This window comes from Chroicocephalus ridibundus, chromosome 1, assembly GCF_963924245.1.
Source record: "Chroicocephalus ridibundus chromosome 1, bChrRid1.1, whole genome shotgun sequence".
NCBI lineage: Eukaryota > Metazoa > Chordata > Aves > Charadriiformes > Laridae > Chroicocephalus > Chroicocephalus ridibundus.
Genome location: NC_086284.1, coordinates 219,816,037 through 219,832,402, shown reverse-complemented (window position 1 = coordinate 219,832,402; position 16,366 = coordinate 219,816,037). Strand labels below are relative to the sequence as shown.

Sequence of the window (16,366 nt, the reverse complement as noted above, 5' to 3'; positions counted from 1 at the left end):
GGCTTTCCTTCCTTTCCCTGCCTGCCTTCCCAGCATGGTGTCCAGCCCCATGGCAGCCCCTGCCCCGATCCCGGGGGGCTGCTGGTGTGGAGCTGTGGGGCAGAGCCCGTGACCAGCGCCTTCCTGCAGCGGCTGGCCCACTCTGGAGCCTCACTAGCCCCACGCAGCTCAGGGGGTGCCCCACCGCAGTGGGGCAGGCGTGGGGCTGCCCCTGCCCTGGGTGGTGGTGGGTGTCTTGGATGTCCCCGTCCCCCGGGATGGGCAGGGGGGTACGGGCAGCGCTCGGGGAGAGGGGAGCACCCCGCTAGATGGTGCTGCCGCCTCGCCCGGCGCAGCAGCCGCTCCGCTTCTGCTGCAAAGCCTGGGAAATGTGCAGCAGCCGCATTTCTTGGAAAGTCAGCTTAACCCCTGCGCTCCCCCCGCCCGCCCGCATCCTGCCCCACGGCATCCTTCCAGCTGCTCCATCCCTGCTGCGCAGGGAGGCAGGGATGTGCCCCGGCATCTCTGCCGGCCGGCGTGGGAGCGAGGGGGCTGCTCCTTCCTTCCCTTGCTCCTTCCTTCCCTTGCTCCTTCCTTGCTCTTTGCCTGATCTTCCCCGCTCCTTCCATGCTCTTTGCCTGATCTTCCCTGCTCCTTCCATGCTCTTTGCCTGATCTTCCCCGCTCCTTCCATGCTCTTTCCCAGCTCCTTCCCGCTCCCTCCATGCTCTTTCCCAGCTCCTTCCCGCTCCCTCCCCACTCTTTCCTTGCTTCTTCCCCACTTCTCTCTCTTTCCTTGCTCTTTCCTTGCTCTTTCCTTGCTCTTTCCTTGCTCTTTCCTTGCTCTTTCCTTGCTCTTTCCTTGCTCTTTCCTTGCTCTTTCCTTGCTCTTTCCTTGCTCTTTCCTTGCTCTTTCCTTGCTCTTTCCTTGCTCTTTCCTTGCTCTTTCCTTGCTCTTTCCTTGCTCTTTCCTTGCTCTTTCCTTGCTCTTTCCTTGCTCTTTCCTTGCTCTTTCCTTGCCTGCCTCTGGGGCTGCCGGCTGTGGGGCAAACCGGGCTCGGGGCAGAGCGTGCCCGGCTGGGTGAGCTCTGGTGATGCCGGGCAGGGCAAAGCCGGCTTAATTAACTCATCCGTGCGGTGCTGTCACCGGGGTCTGCGCGGCAGTTCCCGTCCTGTGGGACAAGGCTGGGGAGGTGCTGGTTAGATGGGGCTGGTCGTAGCGGTGGTCCCCAAAAAACTCCCCACCAGCTTCCCCCGGCGCTGAAAGCTTCACTGGGCTTTTCCCCTTCGAGCGGCGTCTGAATGTGGCCCGAATGCCAAGCCCAGGGGGTCTCCGCGGAGCTCGTCCCCGGGGAGAAAGGACCACGTTTGGTCCCTACCCAAGGTGCTGCGATCCTGGTGAGGAAACGCTGCCCGGGCACATGCCGCCGTGGGCGCGGGGGTGGCCGTGCCAAGGCGCTGGCTCGCTCGGAAGCGCCATCCTGCCGCTGGCAGAAGCTGCTGCCGGAGCCCGCGCCAGGAGCCGGCACGGGGGCCGTTAGTCATGCTTTGCTCAGCAGCTTGCGGAGGGCTGGCGGAGGGGGCGGGTGGACGCTCCTGGCATTTCCAAGGCGCCCGTCATTTTGTTGAATAGCTCGCACGCAGGCTGGGGCGCTGGCGGGGAGCTGCGGCAGGCAGGTCTCTCGTCCCCACACCCCCCGGTGAGGCACCGAAAAGTGGCTGCGGTGGGTTTGGGGCTCAGCGGCGTCTCCAGCCCTTGTGCCGAGCGTTGCCGTGGGGCAGCCGTCCCTCCGGGAGCGGTGGGAGTCCACCCCCGGCGCCGTGGGGCGGAGGGGAACCCCGATGTGTGTGGGCTGAATCCCACATAGGGTCCCGGTTCTGGGCACAGCCCCTCGCTCTGCCGGGGTCCCCCCAAGTCTGGGGGCACTCGGCCCCCCGTCTCGCTGCATCCCGGGGGCCGCTCTGGCACAGTTTGGCTGCCCTGGCTCTGCGGTAAGAGCCCCGGAACGCGGTGAGCACCGCGACGCCGTCCCGCTTCCTGGGGAGGAGAGGCACAATTTCTGCACTTTCGGTTAAAACCTGCTCTTTATGCGGGCCCGTGCAAATCAGCGTTTAGGGAGCCGTCAGCCTGAACCGCCCCCCCCCCGGCACTGTCGTTTTTGCAGTGTCAATTTTTGGTCTTTTTCCTTTCCTGGGAATTACAAGTGACAGGGAAAATCAGGACAAATGCCTCGGAGCACCGGAGCTGAACCTAGAGCTGGGCATGTGCTCGTTCGCCCCAGGGGGGGGGCCGTCCCGGAGCCCCCATCCCTTCTCCCAGCACCCTGCGGAGGGGTCTGAGCACCCGCAGGCAGCGATCGCTCTGGCGCCGAAGCCGCCTCCGTGCTCGGCACAACGCCGAGGTGCTCGTTTGCAGCGGCAGAGCTGACGTCGGAGCTGCCAGGCTGGGGGGGGAAGAAGGCAAGGCGGGGAGGAGGAGGAGGAGAAGGAGGAGGAGGAGGAGGAGGAAGATCCCAACCTGTCTTTGCACCGTTGAGCAACGGCGGCAAATGGGCTAATTTTGGCTCCTGCTGCCGCGGCGGTGCCGGCAACAGTCAGCTGCCCGGTGCTTTGGGTTGGTTTTGGGGGACAGATTAAGGCTTGGCCTCGATGGCGGGTTTGATGCCCGTGAGTGGCAAGAAGAAAAGCGGTGGGATAAAAATGTGAAGAGGCTGGAGGCTTTCTCCCAAATTCCCTGCGTCAGCTCGTCTTACAGCACCCAGGAATTTGGGGCAGCGCTGCTTAGAGCTGAATACATTACGCTGAAAGCTCTCCCCTGCCAAAAGCTGTTTATAATACAGCTCTGTGCGCGGGGCTCGGGGCGGAGGGGGGGGCCGTGCCAGGTTCTGTCATCCCATCTCCCCGCAGCGGGGCAGGGTGAGCCCCCTCGGGGCCGGGGTTGGGGGGGGAGCAGCGGATGAGAGCAGCCGCTCGCCCGGAGCGCGCTGGGCTCCGTGGGCAGCCCCGCGGCCGCATCCAGCCTGGGCCGCGCATCGCCTGCTGCCGGGCTCCAGCGCTTTGCAGGCTGGAGGAGGCGGTTGGGGATGAGCTGTGCCTGTGTGTCTTTTTTTTTTTTTTTTTTTCCTTTTTTCCTCTTTTTTTTTTTTTTTTTTTTTTTTTTTTTTTCCTTCCCCCCCCCTCCCTCCCCTTTGCAAAACGCTTGGAGCCTTCATCGCGGCCAAATCGTCTCCGATCTCGGAGGGAGCTGCCAAAAGCAGCCCGGGAGCTGCTCTCCTGCCGAGCTCAGCGCCAGACCCTGCCGCAGCCCCTCAAAAAGCAGTTTTCTCTTGGCGGGTGGGGGGGGGGGGCAGCACCGGCCCCTCTCTCCGTGCTGGGCACCATCTCCCGAAGTGCCACCATCCCTGTCCCACAAGGTCAGGGTGCAGGCGGTCGCTCCCGGCTTTGGGGATGCATCCCTGTCCCCGATCCCTCTCCCAGGAGAGCTAACGAGCTGCCCTCGTTAGCGCCGGGCAGGGAGCGCAGCAGGCAGGGGCAGGCTGCCCTGGGGAGCCGGGGGAATTGTCCCCGCGGTCCCCAGGCACGGGGGTCTGCAGCCCCGTGAGCACCCGGGGATGCTGCAGGGGCGAAGCCGGCGCCAGGGGTGAGCGAAGGGTGGAAAATGGGAAACCTTGTTGGCATCGACGCTGGCAGCGAGAAAAACTTCTCGCCTGGAAAAATACGGAGGCACCGCTCTGCCCTTCTCGCCCCGGGGGGGTGGTGATGGGGCTTCGGGGGGTTGCTGGTGGGTCTCTGGGGCCCATCTGCCCGCAGGGGCGTGGAATCATAGAGCCGTAGAATTGTCTGGGTCGGAGGGGACCTTCCCGAGCGGTGAGTGGCATCACCCAGCCCTCCCCTCCCGACAGCCGGCTGGAGGAGCCCGGGCGGGGGGTGAAGGCTGCGTGCCGGGGAAGTGGCGCTGGAGCATTCAGGCTCTGCAAGAAGCAGCTGCAGAGATATTAAAAAAAAAAAAAAAAAAAATTATAAAAAAAAAAAAATCCTTTCAATCCCTTTATCAAAGCGCCTTTCGGAGGCAGGTGAAGCCGCAATAAATATTGGATAAAGGAAGCTGGCCGCAGCAAGCCGAGAAATTGTTAGCAGGAGAAATGGCACGGCCTCTCAGGCGGGGCCGAGTCCCCCGTTTTGCTGCTGCTGTCACCTCTGTCACCGCGTGCCCCGCTGCTGCCCGCGGGGAGGGGGCTGCAAAGCATCTGCTGCTGCTTCCACGCACGGGGCGATGCTGCCGAGCCGGGGCTGCGGGTGCCCAAGGAGGGGTGGTCACCCAGGGGTCACCCTCGGCTCCCGCTGCCACCCTGCCCTGTCCTGCCTGGGACGGGCAGCCCCTGGGTGCCCCCTCCCCGGGTACCACGTCCTGCAGCATCCCGTGTCCCCGCGCAGACCCATGGCAGCCGGGACAGCCTGCAGCGAGTTCATCCCTGCCAGGAAGGGGATGCGGAAGGTCGGAGGGGTTTGGCGATGTCCCCGGCGCTCGTATCCCGGGCCGTGCCGGGAGCTGGCGGCTGCCTGCAGGCAGGAGCGTGCCCTGCCACCGCCTCCCGCCGGAGAACAAATGCGATCTGACCGCTGCTCCGGCAGCTCCGCCGTGCTGGCTGTGTAACGTAGCGCAGGATTTGCCCCCGGACCTGACCCGCAGCTCCCCTGGCTGCGGCGTCTCATCTTCACGTCGTGCTTTTCCCCAGCCCGTCTGCGGGAGGGAAGGGGTGGATGCCCAGCGCGCTGCTGGGGTCCCATCCTGACCCCTCCGGCGGTAGGGATGCCCTGAAGCATGAGATTTGATTACTCCATTTAGCATGCAAACGGCGTTGGGCTCGGTTCTGCCTATGAAAAACAAAGGTTCTGGGTCCCTGGAGGATCCGAGTCCGTGGGTAGGGAAGTCCCCCGGGGAGGTTTGCTGTGCCGAGAGGAGCCCTGGCCGTCCTCGGTGTCTGCTTTAATTTTAATTCCAATAATCCTGTTATCCCTTTGGCTAAGCGCGTTTTGAGGGACTTGATGTGCTTGCTGGGGCAAAAAGTGCTGCAAGGGGGGGGCAAGTCTGTGCCCTCCTCCCTCCGCTTCCCCCCCCCCCCGCCCCCGAGCTCTGGCTCAGCTCTGGGTGGGGGGTGGCGGGGGGCTGCGCTCCCCGGGCTGCTTGGGGATGGGCAACGACGGGAAACTTTTGAACTGGGGGGAGTGGGTGTGTGCTGGGAGCGAGCAGGGGAAGGTCCGTGCTGTGCCAGCGGGAATTCCCGGGTGCCTTGTCCTGTTCTGCTCCGTCCGGGCTGGAGAGCGGAGATGGATGAAAACTGAGAAGATGAAACCAGCATGGCCCGAGCCCCGCTGTCTTCCTGCCCGCACAGCCCTGCCTGCACACCCTGCCTGTATATCCCTGCCTGCACACACCTGCCTGCTCACCCTGCCTGCATATCCCTGCCTGCATATCCCTGCCTGCACACCCTGCCTGCACACCCCTGCCTGCACACCCTGCCTGCACAGCCCTGCCCGCACAGCCCTGCCTGCACATCTGCACACCCTGCCTGCACATCCCTGCCTGCATATCCCTGCCTGCACACCCTGCCTGTACACCCCTGCCCGCACAGCCCTGCCTGTACACCCCTGCCCGCACTGCCTTGCCTGCACACCCCTGCCTGCACATCCCTGCCTGTACACCCCTGCCCGCACATCCGTGCCTGCACACCCTGCCTGCACACCCCTGCCCTCACACCCCTGCCCTCACACCCCTGCCTGCACACCCCTGCCTGCACACCCTGCCTGCACACTCTGCCTGCCTTTACTGCCAGTTTTTCTAATTAATTTGCTGCCCGAGTGCGTGGAGAGGCACGAGCCGGGCCAGGCGGTTGTACACTCGTGGGGTGGCAGAGTCTCCGCCGCGGGCTGTGCTCGCTCCCTCCTCCATGTGCGCCCGGCCATCGCCCGCTATCGCTGCCTGGCGTCCGGTCCCCTCTCCGGTCTTGATTGTGGGGGGAAAAGGGGGGCTGAGCCCTGGCGCAGGATGGCAGGGAGCCGGCGACGTGCTGGTGTGTTGTGGCATCGCCGGATGGTGACCCTGCGGGGCTCTGATGAGCGCTGAGCTCCTCAGGCTTGGGGAGCAGGATGGTGCCAGCGAGCCGCGTTCGCTCCAGTGACCCACCGGCCACCTGGGATGGGGCTGGGGACACTCGCTCTGTGCCATGAGCCGGGGACCAGAGCCAGGGTGGGTCGGGGTGCGTGCCAGAGCCCGGGTGGCGTCGCGGCGGTGCCCGGCTGCGGGCCTGGTGCTGAGGGCATGGTGTTCACCTCGGCCTCTCTCCCTCCCCAGGTGATGCAGGTGCTGAACGCGGACGCCATCGTGGTGAAGCTGAACTCTGGGGACCACAAAACCATTCATCTCTCCAGCATCCGACCCCCCCGGCTGGAGGGGGACAGCACGCAGGTGACCGTGGGGACGCGTGGCGGGGAGGTGACCCTGGGGGGGGGGGATGGGGAGGGTGCTCTGCTCCACTCCCCAGCGCTGCAGCATCTCTGCTGGGCAGCGATCGCCGGCGTCCGTCACCGTCCCTGGATGGGGTCCCCTCCCCGTGAGGCTCCTCTTCTATTTGGCCTGAGCCCCTTCTGCTGAGTTTCTTGCCGGGGGAGCCCCGTTTTGTGGGGTGCAGGATGGGGAGGGTTTGAGCGTGCACTCTGATGGCTGCAGGGACACCGATGCCTCCCTCCTCCCCTGCCTCAGTTTCCCCCTCGGTATCGCGAGCGCCGTTGCGTCTCTCTGCTCCGGGGAGGTGGGAGAGCCGCGTTTCCAGGGCGTGGGGCTGTGGAGGACGTGCCGGGGGACGCGCTGGCCGGGGGGTGACCTGTCCCTGCGGGCTCGTGCCCCTCGGTGGGTGGGCACGGGCGGCGGGGTCTGGCTGCTCGCCATCCTCGTGAGCTTTGCCAGCTCTGCCCTCCCCTTGCCCTGCGCTGGGGGGAGCAGCAGGGGGCTGCAGGGCTGCCGGAGGTGATGCGAAGCGTGCGAAACCCTTCGGTTTTCCCTTTTTCTCCCCGCTGTGCCGTTCAGCGAGGTGCTCCGCCGCCCCGAGCATCTCTCCCCTCCGCCGTGGGGCTGGCTGGGGTTGGGGAGCGCTTCCCTCCCTCCTCCTCCGGCTCAGAGGGATGCTGGGGGCTGACTCGCGGAGACCTGCAGTGTCGGGATTTGATGGAGAAATCCCGGCGACTGAAGTCTTTGGAAAACGCCGCATTGTTCGTGCACGGTTTGCTCTCCGCTGCGCTTGGTTTGAGCATCCTGCAAGCCCGGCGTGCCCTGGACCTCGAGCCCAGCACTCGGCAGTGACATGAAAGCGCCCAAAATAAGCTCTGCCGCGTGGCTGCAGGTCACACGCCGCGTCCCCTTCACCTCCCATCAAAGCGCCAGGAGCCGGGGGGGGGCCGCTTTAATCCCCGTGCCCCCCTCTCAGTGCCGGTACCTGCCGGCATGGCTATGGGCACAGGAGCTGGGCACTGCCCGGCTTTGCCTGGTGGCAACTAATCTAAAACTACCCAAAAGCTCCCTGGGGCAGGGATTTATCTGCTGCTGCTTTTTATTATTCATTTATTTTATTTTTTCCGCCTGCAATGGTTGATGGAGAGCTGCCGAGACCCCCGTTTCCTAAGGGAATCCTCCTCATCCATCGCCCCTCGAGATGCCGAGGAGCGCTGCTGCCAGCAAGCGAGCCCGGGGGGGGGCTTTCCATCCAGGAGCAGCAAGCCAGCCTTCCCCCAGGATTACGCGACAACTGCCTTTTCCAGGGCTGTTTTTTCCCCAGACGCCCCGGCGAGCGCCGGCACCGCGTGCCACGGCCACCCCCCTCCCCGAGCTGCCGGTGGGCGCGCAGGGGCAGAGAGCCCAGGGCTGCCGCGGGAACGGCGATTTGGACATTCCTCCCTCCTAGGATGCCGCCTTGTTTTGTACACACTGAATTATGAATAACTTCCCAGATTAGCCTCTTCCTCCCGCTGTTTCTCTGGCGTCAGCACCGGGTGGCTGGGGGCCGCCGCGAGCCCAGCAGCACGTTGGCATGGTGGGGAGCGGCTGCCAAGCAGCCACCGGTGCCGGCGGGGGGCAACTTGCCCCCTCGTGCACCACCGGCACCGTGCGGCGCTGCCGGGAGGAGTGCGGGTTCTTCGCGGTCTCCAAGGAGACTGCGGAAAGGCGGCTGGCCCCCCCCCCCCGGGTGCCGCGCTGCCGGCTCCCCTGGCAAAATCCTTCGCTTGCTTCAGCGCTGCGGCCCCGGCGTGCGGGCGGGTTGCCTTCTCCTGCCTGCTGCGAGCCACTGGGCTCACTGCCAGCCCCACTGCCATCCACAGTGGCACCCGGGGCTGGAGAGGGCTGGAGCCCCTCTGCTGTGGGGACAGGCTGAGAGAGCTGGGGGGGTTCAGCCTGGAGAAGAGAAGGCGCCGGGGAGACCTTCCAGCCCCTTCCAGTCCCTGAAGGGGCTCCAGGAAAGCTGGGGAGGGACTCTGGCTCAGGGAGGGGAGCCACGGCCCGAGGGGGAAGGGTTTTCCACTGGAAGAGGGAGATTGGGATGAGATCTTGGGAAGAAATCCTTTGCTGTGAGGGGGGTGAGCCCCTGGGCCAGGTTGCCCAGAGAAGCTGTGGCTGCCCCATCCCTGGAGGGGTTCAAGGCCAGGTTGGACGGGGCTTGGAGCAACGTGGGCTGGTGGGAGGTGTCCCTGCCCAGGGCAGGGGGTGGCACTGGGTGGGCTTTAAGGTCCTTTCCAACTCCAACCGTTCCATGATTCTATGATTCCTGCCCTTGCAAAGGCAGACCCTGAGGTCAAGGCTCTCTCTTTCTATATATATATCTGGGGTTGATGTTGGGCTGTTCTTGGAAGGTTGTACGCAAGAGGTGCTGTGTGCGGGTCCGGCAGCTCCGTGGCCGCGGGCTGCTGTGCCGTGGTGGGGACCAGACACGTACCCACCGTAGCAGGTAGCATGTCGTTAGTGCGGCTCCGCTGGGGAGATCCATCTCCATCCCGCCGAGCGCAAATTGGTCCCACGGCACCTGGTCGAGTAGATGGGAAATGACAAACCGAAAATTCAGCGTAATAAAATCCTACAGCCTTTCATCTCCCGCCTTCATCACCCGGCGCGAGATGAATCCTGAGAGCAGGAGCTGATAGCGTTTAATATCTCTATCGCTCGTGTCTGTCGAGGAACATAACGTATTCAGATGAAGATGTATCTCCTGTTCCCGCTCAGGGGCTGGGTCTGCAGGTGCGGTGCCGGTGCTGGGTTGCGGTGGGGATGGCTGGAGCCCCTCACCGGGGTGGCTGGAGCCCCTCACCGGGGTGGCCCCCTTGTTTTGGAGCAGCATCTCCAGAGCAGGAGAGTTCACGGTGATCCTTCCCCAGGCTACGTCCCGCCACCGCCGTGGCCGGGCTGGAGGCTGAGCCGTAGCACCGCGCTCACCGCAGCCAGTGCTGCGCTCGCCCCCGGTGAGATTGCCTGGTCCTCGTCTGGCCGGGCTGGAGCCAGGGCCGGTTTCTGCCGCGTTTAATCCCGCAGCCTTGAGGCTGGAGCGGGTTTGGCAGCAGGACCTCGTTTCACAGCTGTGCTCCACATCTGGGGCTCGAAGCATGGGGGGCTCCAGTCTTTGGCGTGGAGCCCTTCCCCATCCCAGCCGGTGATGCCCATCGCTCCGCCGTCCTGCTCCGCTCATCCCTCCTACCCCGCGGTGGGGTTTGTGGTCCGTCCCTCTATTTCCACGGTGGGATTTGTGGTCTGTCCATCCATGGGGGGTGTTTCCACGGGGCAGGAGGAGAGCAAACCCCAGGGAGGAGGGGTGGCTGCCAGGGGCTCCGACCTGCCGTGATTCTGGCTTGGGGACCGGCACTTTCCTGCGTCTCGGTGTCACCACCCTTCCCGGCATTCGGGAGGTTTCAGCTTTGCTTTTTTAATCAGAAGTTCACTCCCTCGGACAGCTAAATTACAGAATCTCGTTAGCGGCTCCGTGCTCTAGCAAGCTATATTTGCCCAATTGCTGCAACGGCAGTACAAATCTGCTCCAATCCCCCAATTTATCTAAATTGATATCTTAATTGGTAATACTCTTGGAGTGGGGGAGTCGAACACATGGACCTTGATTCAATGAGGAAAAAAAAAAGGGAAAAAAACCATCCTGCTGGTGGTGGGTTGGGTTTTTTTTTGAAGTCTGAAAGTGGGGCAGCGTCTGCCCTGGCCGGAGCGGGGCCGGGGGGGGGATGCGGTCGCTGACAGGGGGCTCAGGGCTTTGGGAGGTGGCAAGGGCACCGGGAATGGAGATGTCCCAGGTCCCCGCTCCTTTCCTGGCTGTGCCACTGCTCTGGGACTCGACGGTCCCTGCTCCTGCCTGCGCGGCAGGGATAAGGTTGACATCGGTGGTGGGGGATTTCTTCAAGGATTGTCTCGATCGCCCCGGGGCACCTTCCAGCCGTATTTTCCGAGGACACAAAGCCAAGGCTGTCTGGTTTTACTTCTTTATCCTGGACGCTGGCTCACGCCTCTCCACTTGTCCCACACCGACGCCAGTGGGGGGATGCTCGGGGGGGCTCTCGGCCACCTTTGGGTGCCCTGGCGGGGTGCAGGGTGGTGGCTCTCCAGAGGAGCAGGAACCCGGTGCTGCGCCCGCTGCCGGGGCTCGCCGGCTGCCAGCGCGCTGCCGGAGCGACGGCAAACCTCGCGTCTGCTGGGAGCGCGATTGGCACGGCAGCAGCTAATTGCAAAGCTGACACGAGCGTCAGGGCTGTCACCGCACCGGGCAAACTTGGGAGAGCAGGCGCTGCCGCAAACAGCACGCGGTGAAAAGCTGGAAAGGCGGGGAAGCTGGAAATGGCTTCAGAAAAAAAAGAAAAAACAGATGGATTTGGGCTTGGATGGTTTTTTTCCCCTCCTCCAAATGGGCTTGTGCGCGGGTTCCTTGGCTTTCTGATACGTTCCCAAAGGCAGGGAGCTGCTGGCTCCCGTTGGGCTGCCAGCAGATGAGGGATAAACCAGCCCCCGCGCTCGGCAGCCTCCGGAGAGCGGGAGCTGGCACCCGCGCGGGGTCCTTGTTCCCAGGTGGTGGGGACGCTTGTGGCCAGGGATCCGTGGCGCTGGCACGGGGGCTGGGGGGAGGACGAGCCCGCAGCCCTCAGGCTTCGCCTGCCGGGTGGTCTCAGCATCCTCAGCATCTCTGCTCGGCGAGGATGCGGGGTCTCATGGGGTACCACTCGTGGTGCCGCTTCCCCTCTGGTCTCGTGGGGTGGGTGATGCTGGGCAAAAGGTATGGAATCGTAGAACCGCCCGGGTTGGAAGGGACCTTTCAGATCATCGAGTCCAACCATCAACCCAACACTGACAGAAACCATCACTAACCTGTATCTCTAAGCGCTACGTCTACTCGGCTTTTCAATCCCTCCAGGGATGGCGACTCCACCACTGCCCTGGGCAGCCTGGTCCAGTGCTTAATAACCCTTTCAGTGTAAACATTTTTCCCAATATCCATCCTAAACCTCCCCTGGCGCAACTTGAGGCCGTTTCCTCTTGTCCCATCGTCTCTGTGTGGCCCTGTCCGTCTGTCCGGGCACGGCGCGTCCTGCCACAGAGAGCAATGACGCCGGAAGGTTGGTGCTCCTCACGTGGTGTTCGGCTGCGAGCCGCCGGCTCCCAGAGGTGCTGGTATTTAAGTCCCTGACAAAGATTTTTCTCTGCCTCGAATCTCGCGTCCGATCTGTCTTCCAGCAGCGCAGCCCGGTGACCTTCGTCACCCCCTCGCCGCCGGGCAGCGATGAACGATGCCCGGACGAAGGCTGCTCCCGCTCCTCCTCGTTCTGCCCGCCGGCTCCCCGGCAGATTTTAGAAAGAGCCGTATTTTACCCAAATCCCATCAAACGGCGGTACTTTCTCTCTGCTCCTTTCCCCGCCGCTTGCTGATTGCCAGGATATTTATGTGAAATTGGAAGCGCTTTGTAAAAACGACCTGCCCAGGAGCTGCCCGGGGCTGCGCAGCCGAGGAAGGGCAGGGGATGGACCCTGAGGTCGAGGGCAGCCCGGACCCCTCGCGCTGCTGGTTTTGGCGCTGTTTGAGATGGGTTTATAACCCTGTTTGAGATTTGGGGAAACGAGCTGCTCGGGAAGCATCCCGTCACACCTGGCTTTAGCAACCGCAGCTGCTTTATCCCTGGAAATGAGCTTTTTCCTGCGGCGTTGTGACAATTTGGGGTACCCGATGGCGCGTGGGTCTCGCCTGGCAGAACCTCGGGTGCCGGAGGGTGCCGGGTCCCGCTCGGCCCCTCTCGGTGGGAGCCGCCTGTGGTCGGTGCCGCGCTCGGCGAGGCGAGGGCTGCTCGACAGATGGTTTGCAGGTGTCCGCCTGGTGCTTTTCTGCAGCGAGCCGGATTTTGGAGAAGAGGGCGGCTGCGCTCGGCTTGGCAGAAGTTGGAACGTTAGCTGTGAACGTGGATCGGTTCCTCCTGTCCCTGCAGAGGCTCTTCTGGCATCCTCGGCTCGGGGGAGCGCGGGCGATGCCGCGGGCGATGCCAGGAGAGGCGGCGTTGCGGCACGGCGCGGCTGCCGGTGTCCCCGCCCCGCTGCCGGGCTGGTTGGGAGTTTGGCAGAGGTGGAATTTGGCCGACAAGCAAAGTGCTCAGTTTGCTTTGCAAAGTCTCCCGGCGCTGTTTGGGGGATGGCGCAAGTGACGATGGTTACGGTGCCGGTGGCGCGGCAGCCCAGGCTTCTTCCATGTGAAAATAAGGGAGCCGCTTGCTTCCCCGGCTTGTTATCCCTAGCCCCTCGCCGGTTCGGTACCGGCAGCTCCGCCGCCAAGCTCTGGTTTTCCAACGACAGGGATGTTGCGGTGGTTTAACCCCAGCCGGCAGCTAGAACCCCCCAGCCGCTCGCTCACTTTGGGGTGGAGAAGAGAATCGGAAGAGTAAAAGTGAGGAAAAACTGGTGGGTTGAGACAAAGGCGGTTTAATATGTAGAGCAAAAGCCACACACGCGAAGCCAAACAAGGAATTCATTCCCTGCTTCCCATGGGCCGGCGGGTGTTCAGCCATCCCCAGGAAAGCCGGGCTCCATCACGCGGAATGGTGACTTGGGAAGACAAATGCCATCGCTCTGAACGTCCCCCCCGTGCTTCTTCTTCCCCAGTGTTATACACTGAGCGTGACGTACCATGGCATGGAATATCCCTGCGGTCAGTGGGGGTCAGCTATGTCCCCTCCCAACTCCTTCTGCCCCCCCAGCCCATGGCTGGCGGGGCGGTGCGAGGAGCAGAAAAGGCCTTGAGAGCCTGGTCACAACCAAAACCACCGGTGCGCTGCCGACGTCACCCTCGTCCCAAACCACAGCACTGCGCCAGCCGCTGGGAAGAAAGTCACCTCCGTCTCGAGGATGCTGAAACCACGGCAGCGTCCTCCACAGCAGCGACAAGGTGGGGGTCCACAGGGCTCTGTCTGCTCGGGAGCTCCCCATCACCGCCACAACCCTCGGACATGGCTTGAGGGTCCCATGGGCTTCTCCAGTACCTTTCCCGTAGGGTTATTTCGTGCCTCGCTCCTTCCCTCCCCTGCCCCTGGGTGCAGCGGTGGCAGCTCTCATCGGTGTCCCCGGTGCAGCGGTTCCTCTGCTGCAGCCAGCCCAGGCCATCTTTGAGGACACGTTGGTGGCTGGGAAGGAAGGAGAAGCACCTGGATCTGCCAGTCTGGTGGGAGGCTCCTTGGTCGGCTCCCTGGAAATCCCCCTGGTAGCCAGAGCCGGTGGCTGGGACTCCCCGAGGGCACTGACTGCGTGGAGTAGGATCGTAGAATCATAGAATGGCTTGGGTGGGAAGGGACCTTAAAGGCCACCCAGTGCCACCCCCTGCCCTGGGCAGGGACACCTCCCACCAGCCCAGGTTGCTCCAAGCCCCGTCCAACCTGGCCTTGAACCCCTCCAGGGATGGGGCAGCCACAGCTTCTCTGGGCAACCCGGACACCTGGATGCGTGCCCACATCTTTCCCTTCTGGGCAATTTTAGGGCAGCGGCAACGTGTCCGGGCTGATGCTATCAGATGTCCCTTCTCTGCGTGGCAAGTTGCTTTTAGAGTCTGTGGTACCAAACTCGTCCCCTGTTGTCCATCCCAGGGAGGCATCCGGGCTGTTCCCAAACACGGCAGGGCTTTCCATCCCTTCCCGGGGAGGATTCCTGGTTTCCTTGGCTTAATACCCATCTGCTGGCTTCTCCCGGTGCTTTGGGCTGTTCTTGGTGCCTCCATCCTTCTAGTGGTGGTGGCTAAAGGCAACCAGCCTTGGAGGAACCTGGGGGATCCCCCAGCTCAGCCAAGCTCCCCCGGGACCGCCAGCTTGTCCTTATCGTCCCCCGTTGACGCAAAGGGGATGCTCAAAGCCTTCGAGTTGTGCCCGGTTGGCCGGGATCTCTGTGCCGGAGCTGAATTCCAGGCTCCCATGGCCAAGGGGAGCCCTCCCCGCTGAGGGATGCCCTACGGCTCCGCGGCGAGGGCGGCAGGGTCTGCGTGGAGAGAGGACGGCGTTTCCCTATCATCTGTTGAGCAGGGTTTGTACTAGCAAAAAAAAAAAAAGCGCGGTGCACTCAACGAGCATAAAAGATTAATGAGAATCAAACCCATCAGTGTCTCATCTCCGCTAAATTACAGTTACAAGGATCATCGTAGCTCATCCATGTATTGTGTAACAGAACCGATTGCCGGCCGTGGCTGGGGCGCGCGGCGCGGCGTGAAATGCAGAGTGCTCGGGCGTATGGCCCTAATGCATTCTGAATATTGGCGGAGGAGAGGTGCGTCTGAGAGGGCGGGAGCGGAAAGCGGGGGCACCGGAGTTCCCCCATCAATATTTAATAGGGGCTGCAAGAGCTTCCAGGGAGAAGACACATGAAGTCAGCATGTTCTTGCAACCTGTTTTCTGCCCTGCGGGTAGCATGCTTTTTCTAGTGTGAAAATGATTAGCTTGCACATCCCTGCGCCGTTCCTTCTCTCCCTTCCCCCTAAGTCTCGCCACGGCGGGTGAAAAATTCTTTGGCATTTGATCCGGGGTTCCGGATGGCCGGGATTCAGCTCCCGGTAACGCAGGGTGCTAAATCCTGGGGTGGGAGAGGGTGGGGGTTTGTGGGGCCTTTGGGCTGAGCCGGAGCCCTGGTAAAATACCGCTGCTTGATCGCAGGAGGGGTTTTTTACCCCCGGCTGGAAGCAAATGTACAACCAGGCGGCGGCACAGCCGGATCCTGGCTGCCGGGGGATCTGTTGGGGCCAGGCAAGAGGCCTTATCCCGGCTGGATTAATTTGCGAGCTGGCACAGCTGGGTTCCTGTATGGATTACAGCCGCTGGCATCCCGGGAAATTGCTCCTGGCTTAGGGAGCGAAGCAAAAGAAAAAAAAGAATAAAAGCCCCGGAGCAGTAAAGCGGCAGCGTGGAGGAGCGGGCCGGGCTGCGGAGCCGTGGTTCGGGGAGATGATGGGCAGGAGCTCCCCGGCAATTAAGGAGCAGCATCTTTACGAGGCGACGGCTCCGTGACCGCAGGCAATAGCTAATTCGCACCGCGCGGCTCCAGGGCCCCTGTTGCCGGGGGGGGGAAGATGCAGCCGGGAGGCAGATGCAGCTCCCGACCATATGCTCTGCGAATAGCGGCAGCGCTTAAGTGCTCGGTGTTATTGATGCCGTGTTAAGTAATAAGCCCTGAAGATCGGGCTGTGCTAAAATACTTCCCAAACAACTTACATTTAAGTGTTGTAATTCTTCCGAGCCAGCAGAAGTGCCTGGTGTTTTGACACTGATGCTCTGAGGAGGATCCAGGCACCTGCCAGCTCGCATTTAGGAGGACGAGGCTCCAGCCGGGGCTTCGCACGCTGCTCTCTGGGAGCTGCTCTGCTCGGAGAGGCTTCGGCATCTCCCGCGCCCGCCGTTCTCTGGCGTTAAGAGCAGGAACGGGCAAACCCGGCTTCTCGGGGCGGCGGGGTCTGACGCCGCGCTCAGGCCGTGGCAAATGTCTCTCGGGCGGCCGGGCGAGCGTGAAATCGCCGGTGGGAGGGAATGAAGCTCTGACCTTTTGATCTCATCAGGAAGCTACCGCGAATCCGCTATTGATGGTTAAATTGCACTAAATTAGAGAGGAGCTGTGCAATTCTGCCACGTTGCTGAACTGTGCAATTAACGGCCTGCCTAGCAACAGCACCCTTGTGCCTTGGGAAACCTAAGCCCATGATTTTAGGTACGTGGTGAACCCGCCTCTGCGAAGGCTTAATTTTATTTTTTTCCGGGCAGCGTGTGGCTTTCGGAGCCCCTGCTGGGAGGCAGCCGGAGCCGTTCCCGCCGGCAGCACGGAGGTTGAGTTCGGTACTCGGCATCACCCC

General features: G+C 62.7%; 1 protein-coding gene across 1 annotated transcript in view; it reads left to right on the top strand.

The window, feature by feature from the left end:
• Positions 1-16,366, top strand: part of SND1 (staphylococcal nuclease and tudor domain containing 1) — a 146,706-nt gene that overhangs the window by 16,038 nt on the left and 114,302 nt on the right. The window contains exon 10 of the mRNA XM_063323779.1: positions 6,331-6,444. Coding sequence (XP_063179849.1) covers positions 6,331-6,444 — 114 coding nt within the window. The remainder of the gene's footprint in view (positions 1-6,330; positions 6,445-16,366) is intronic.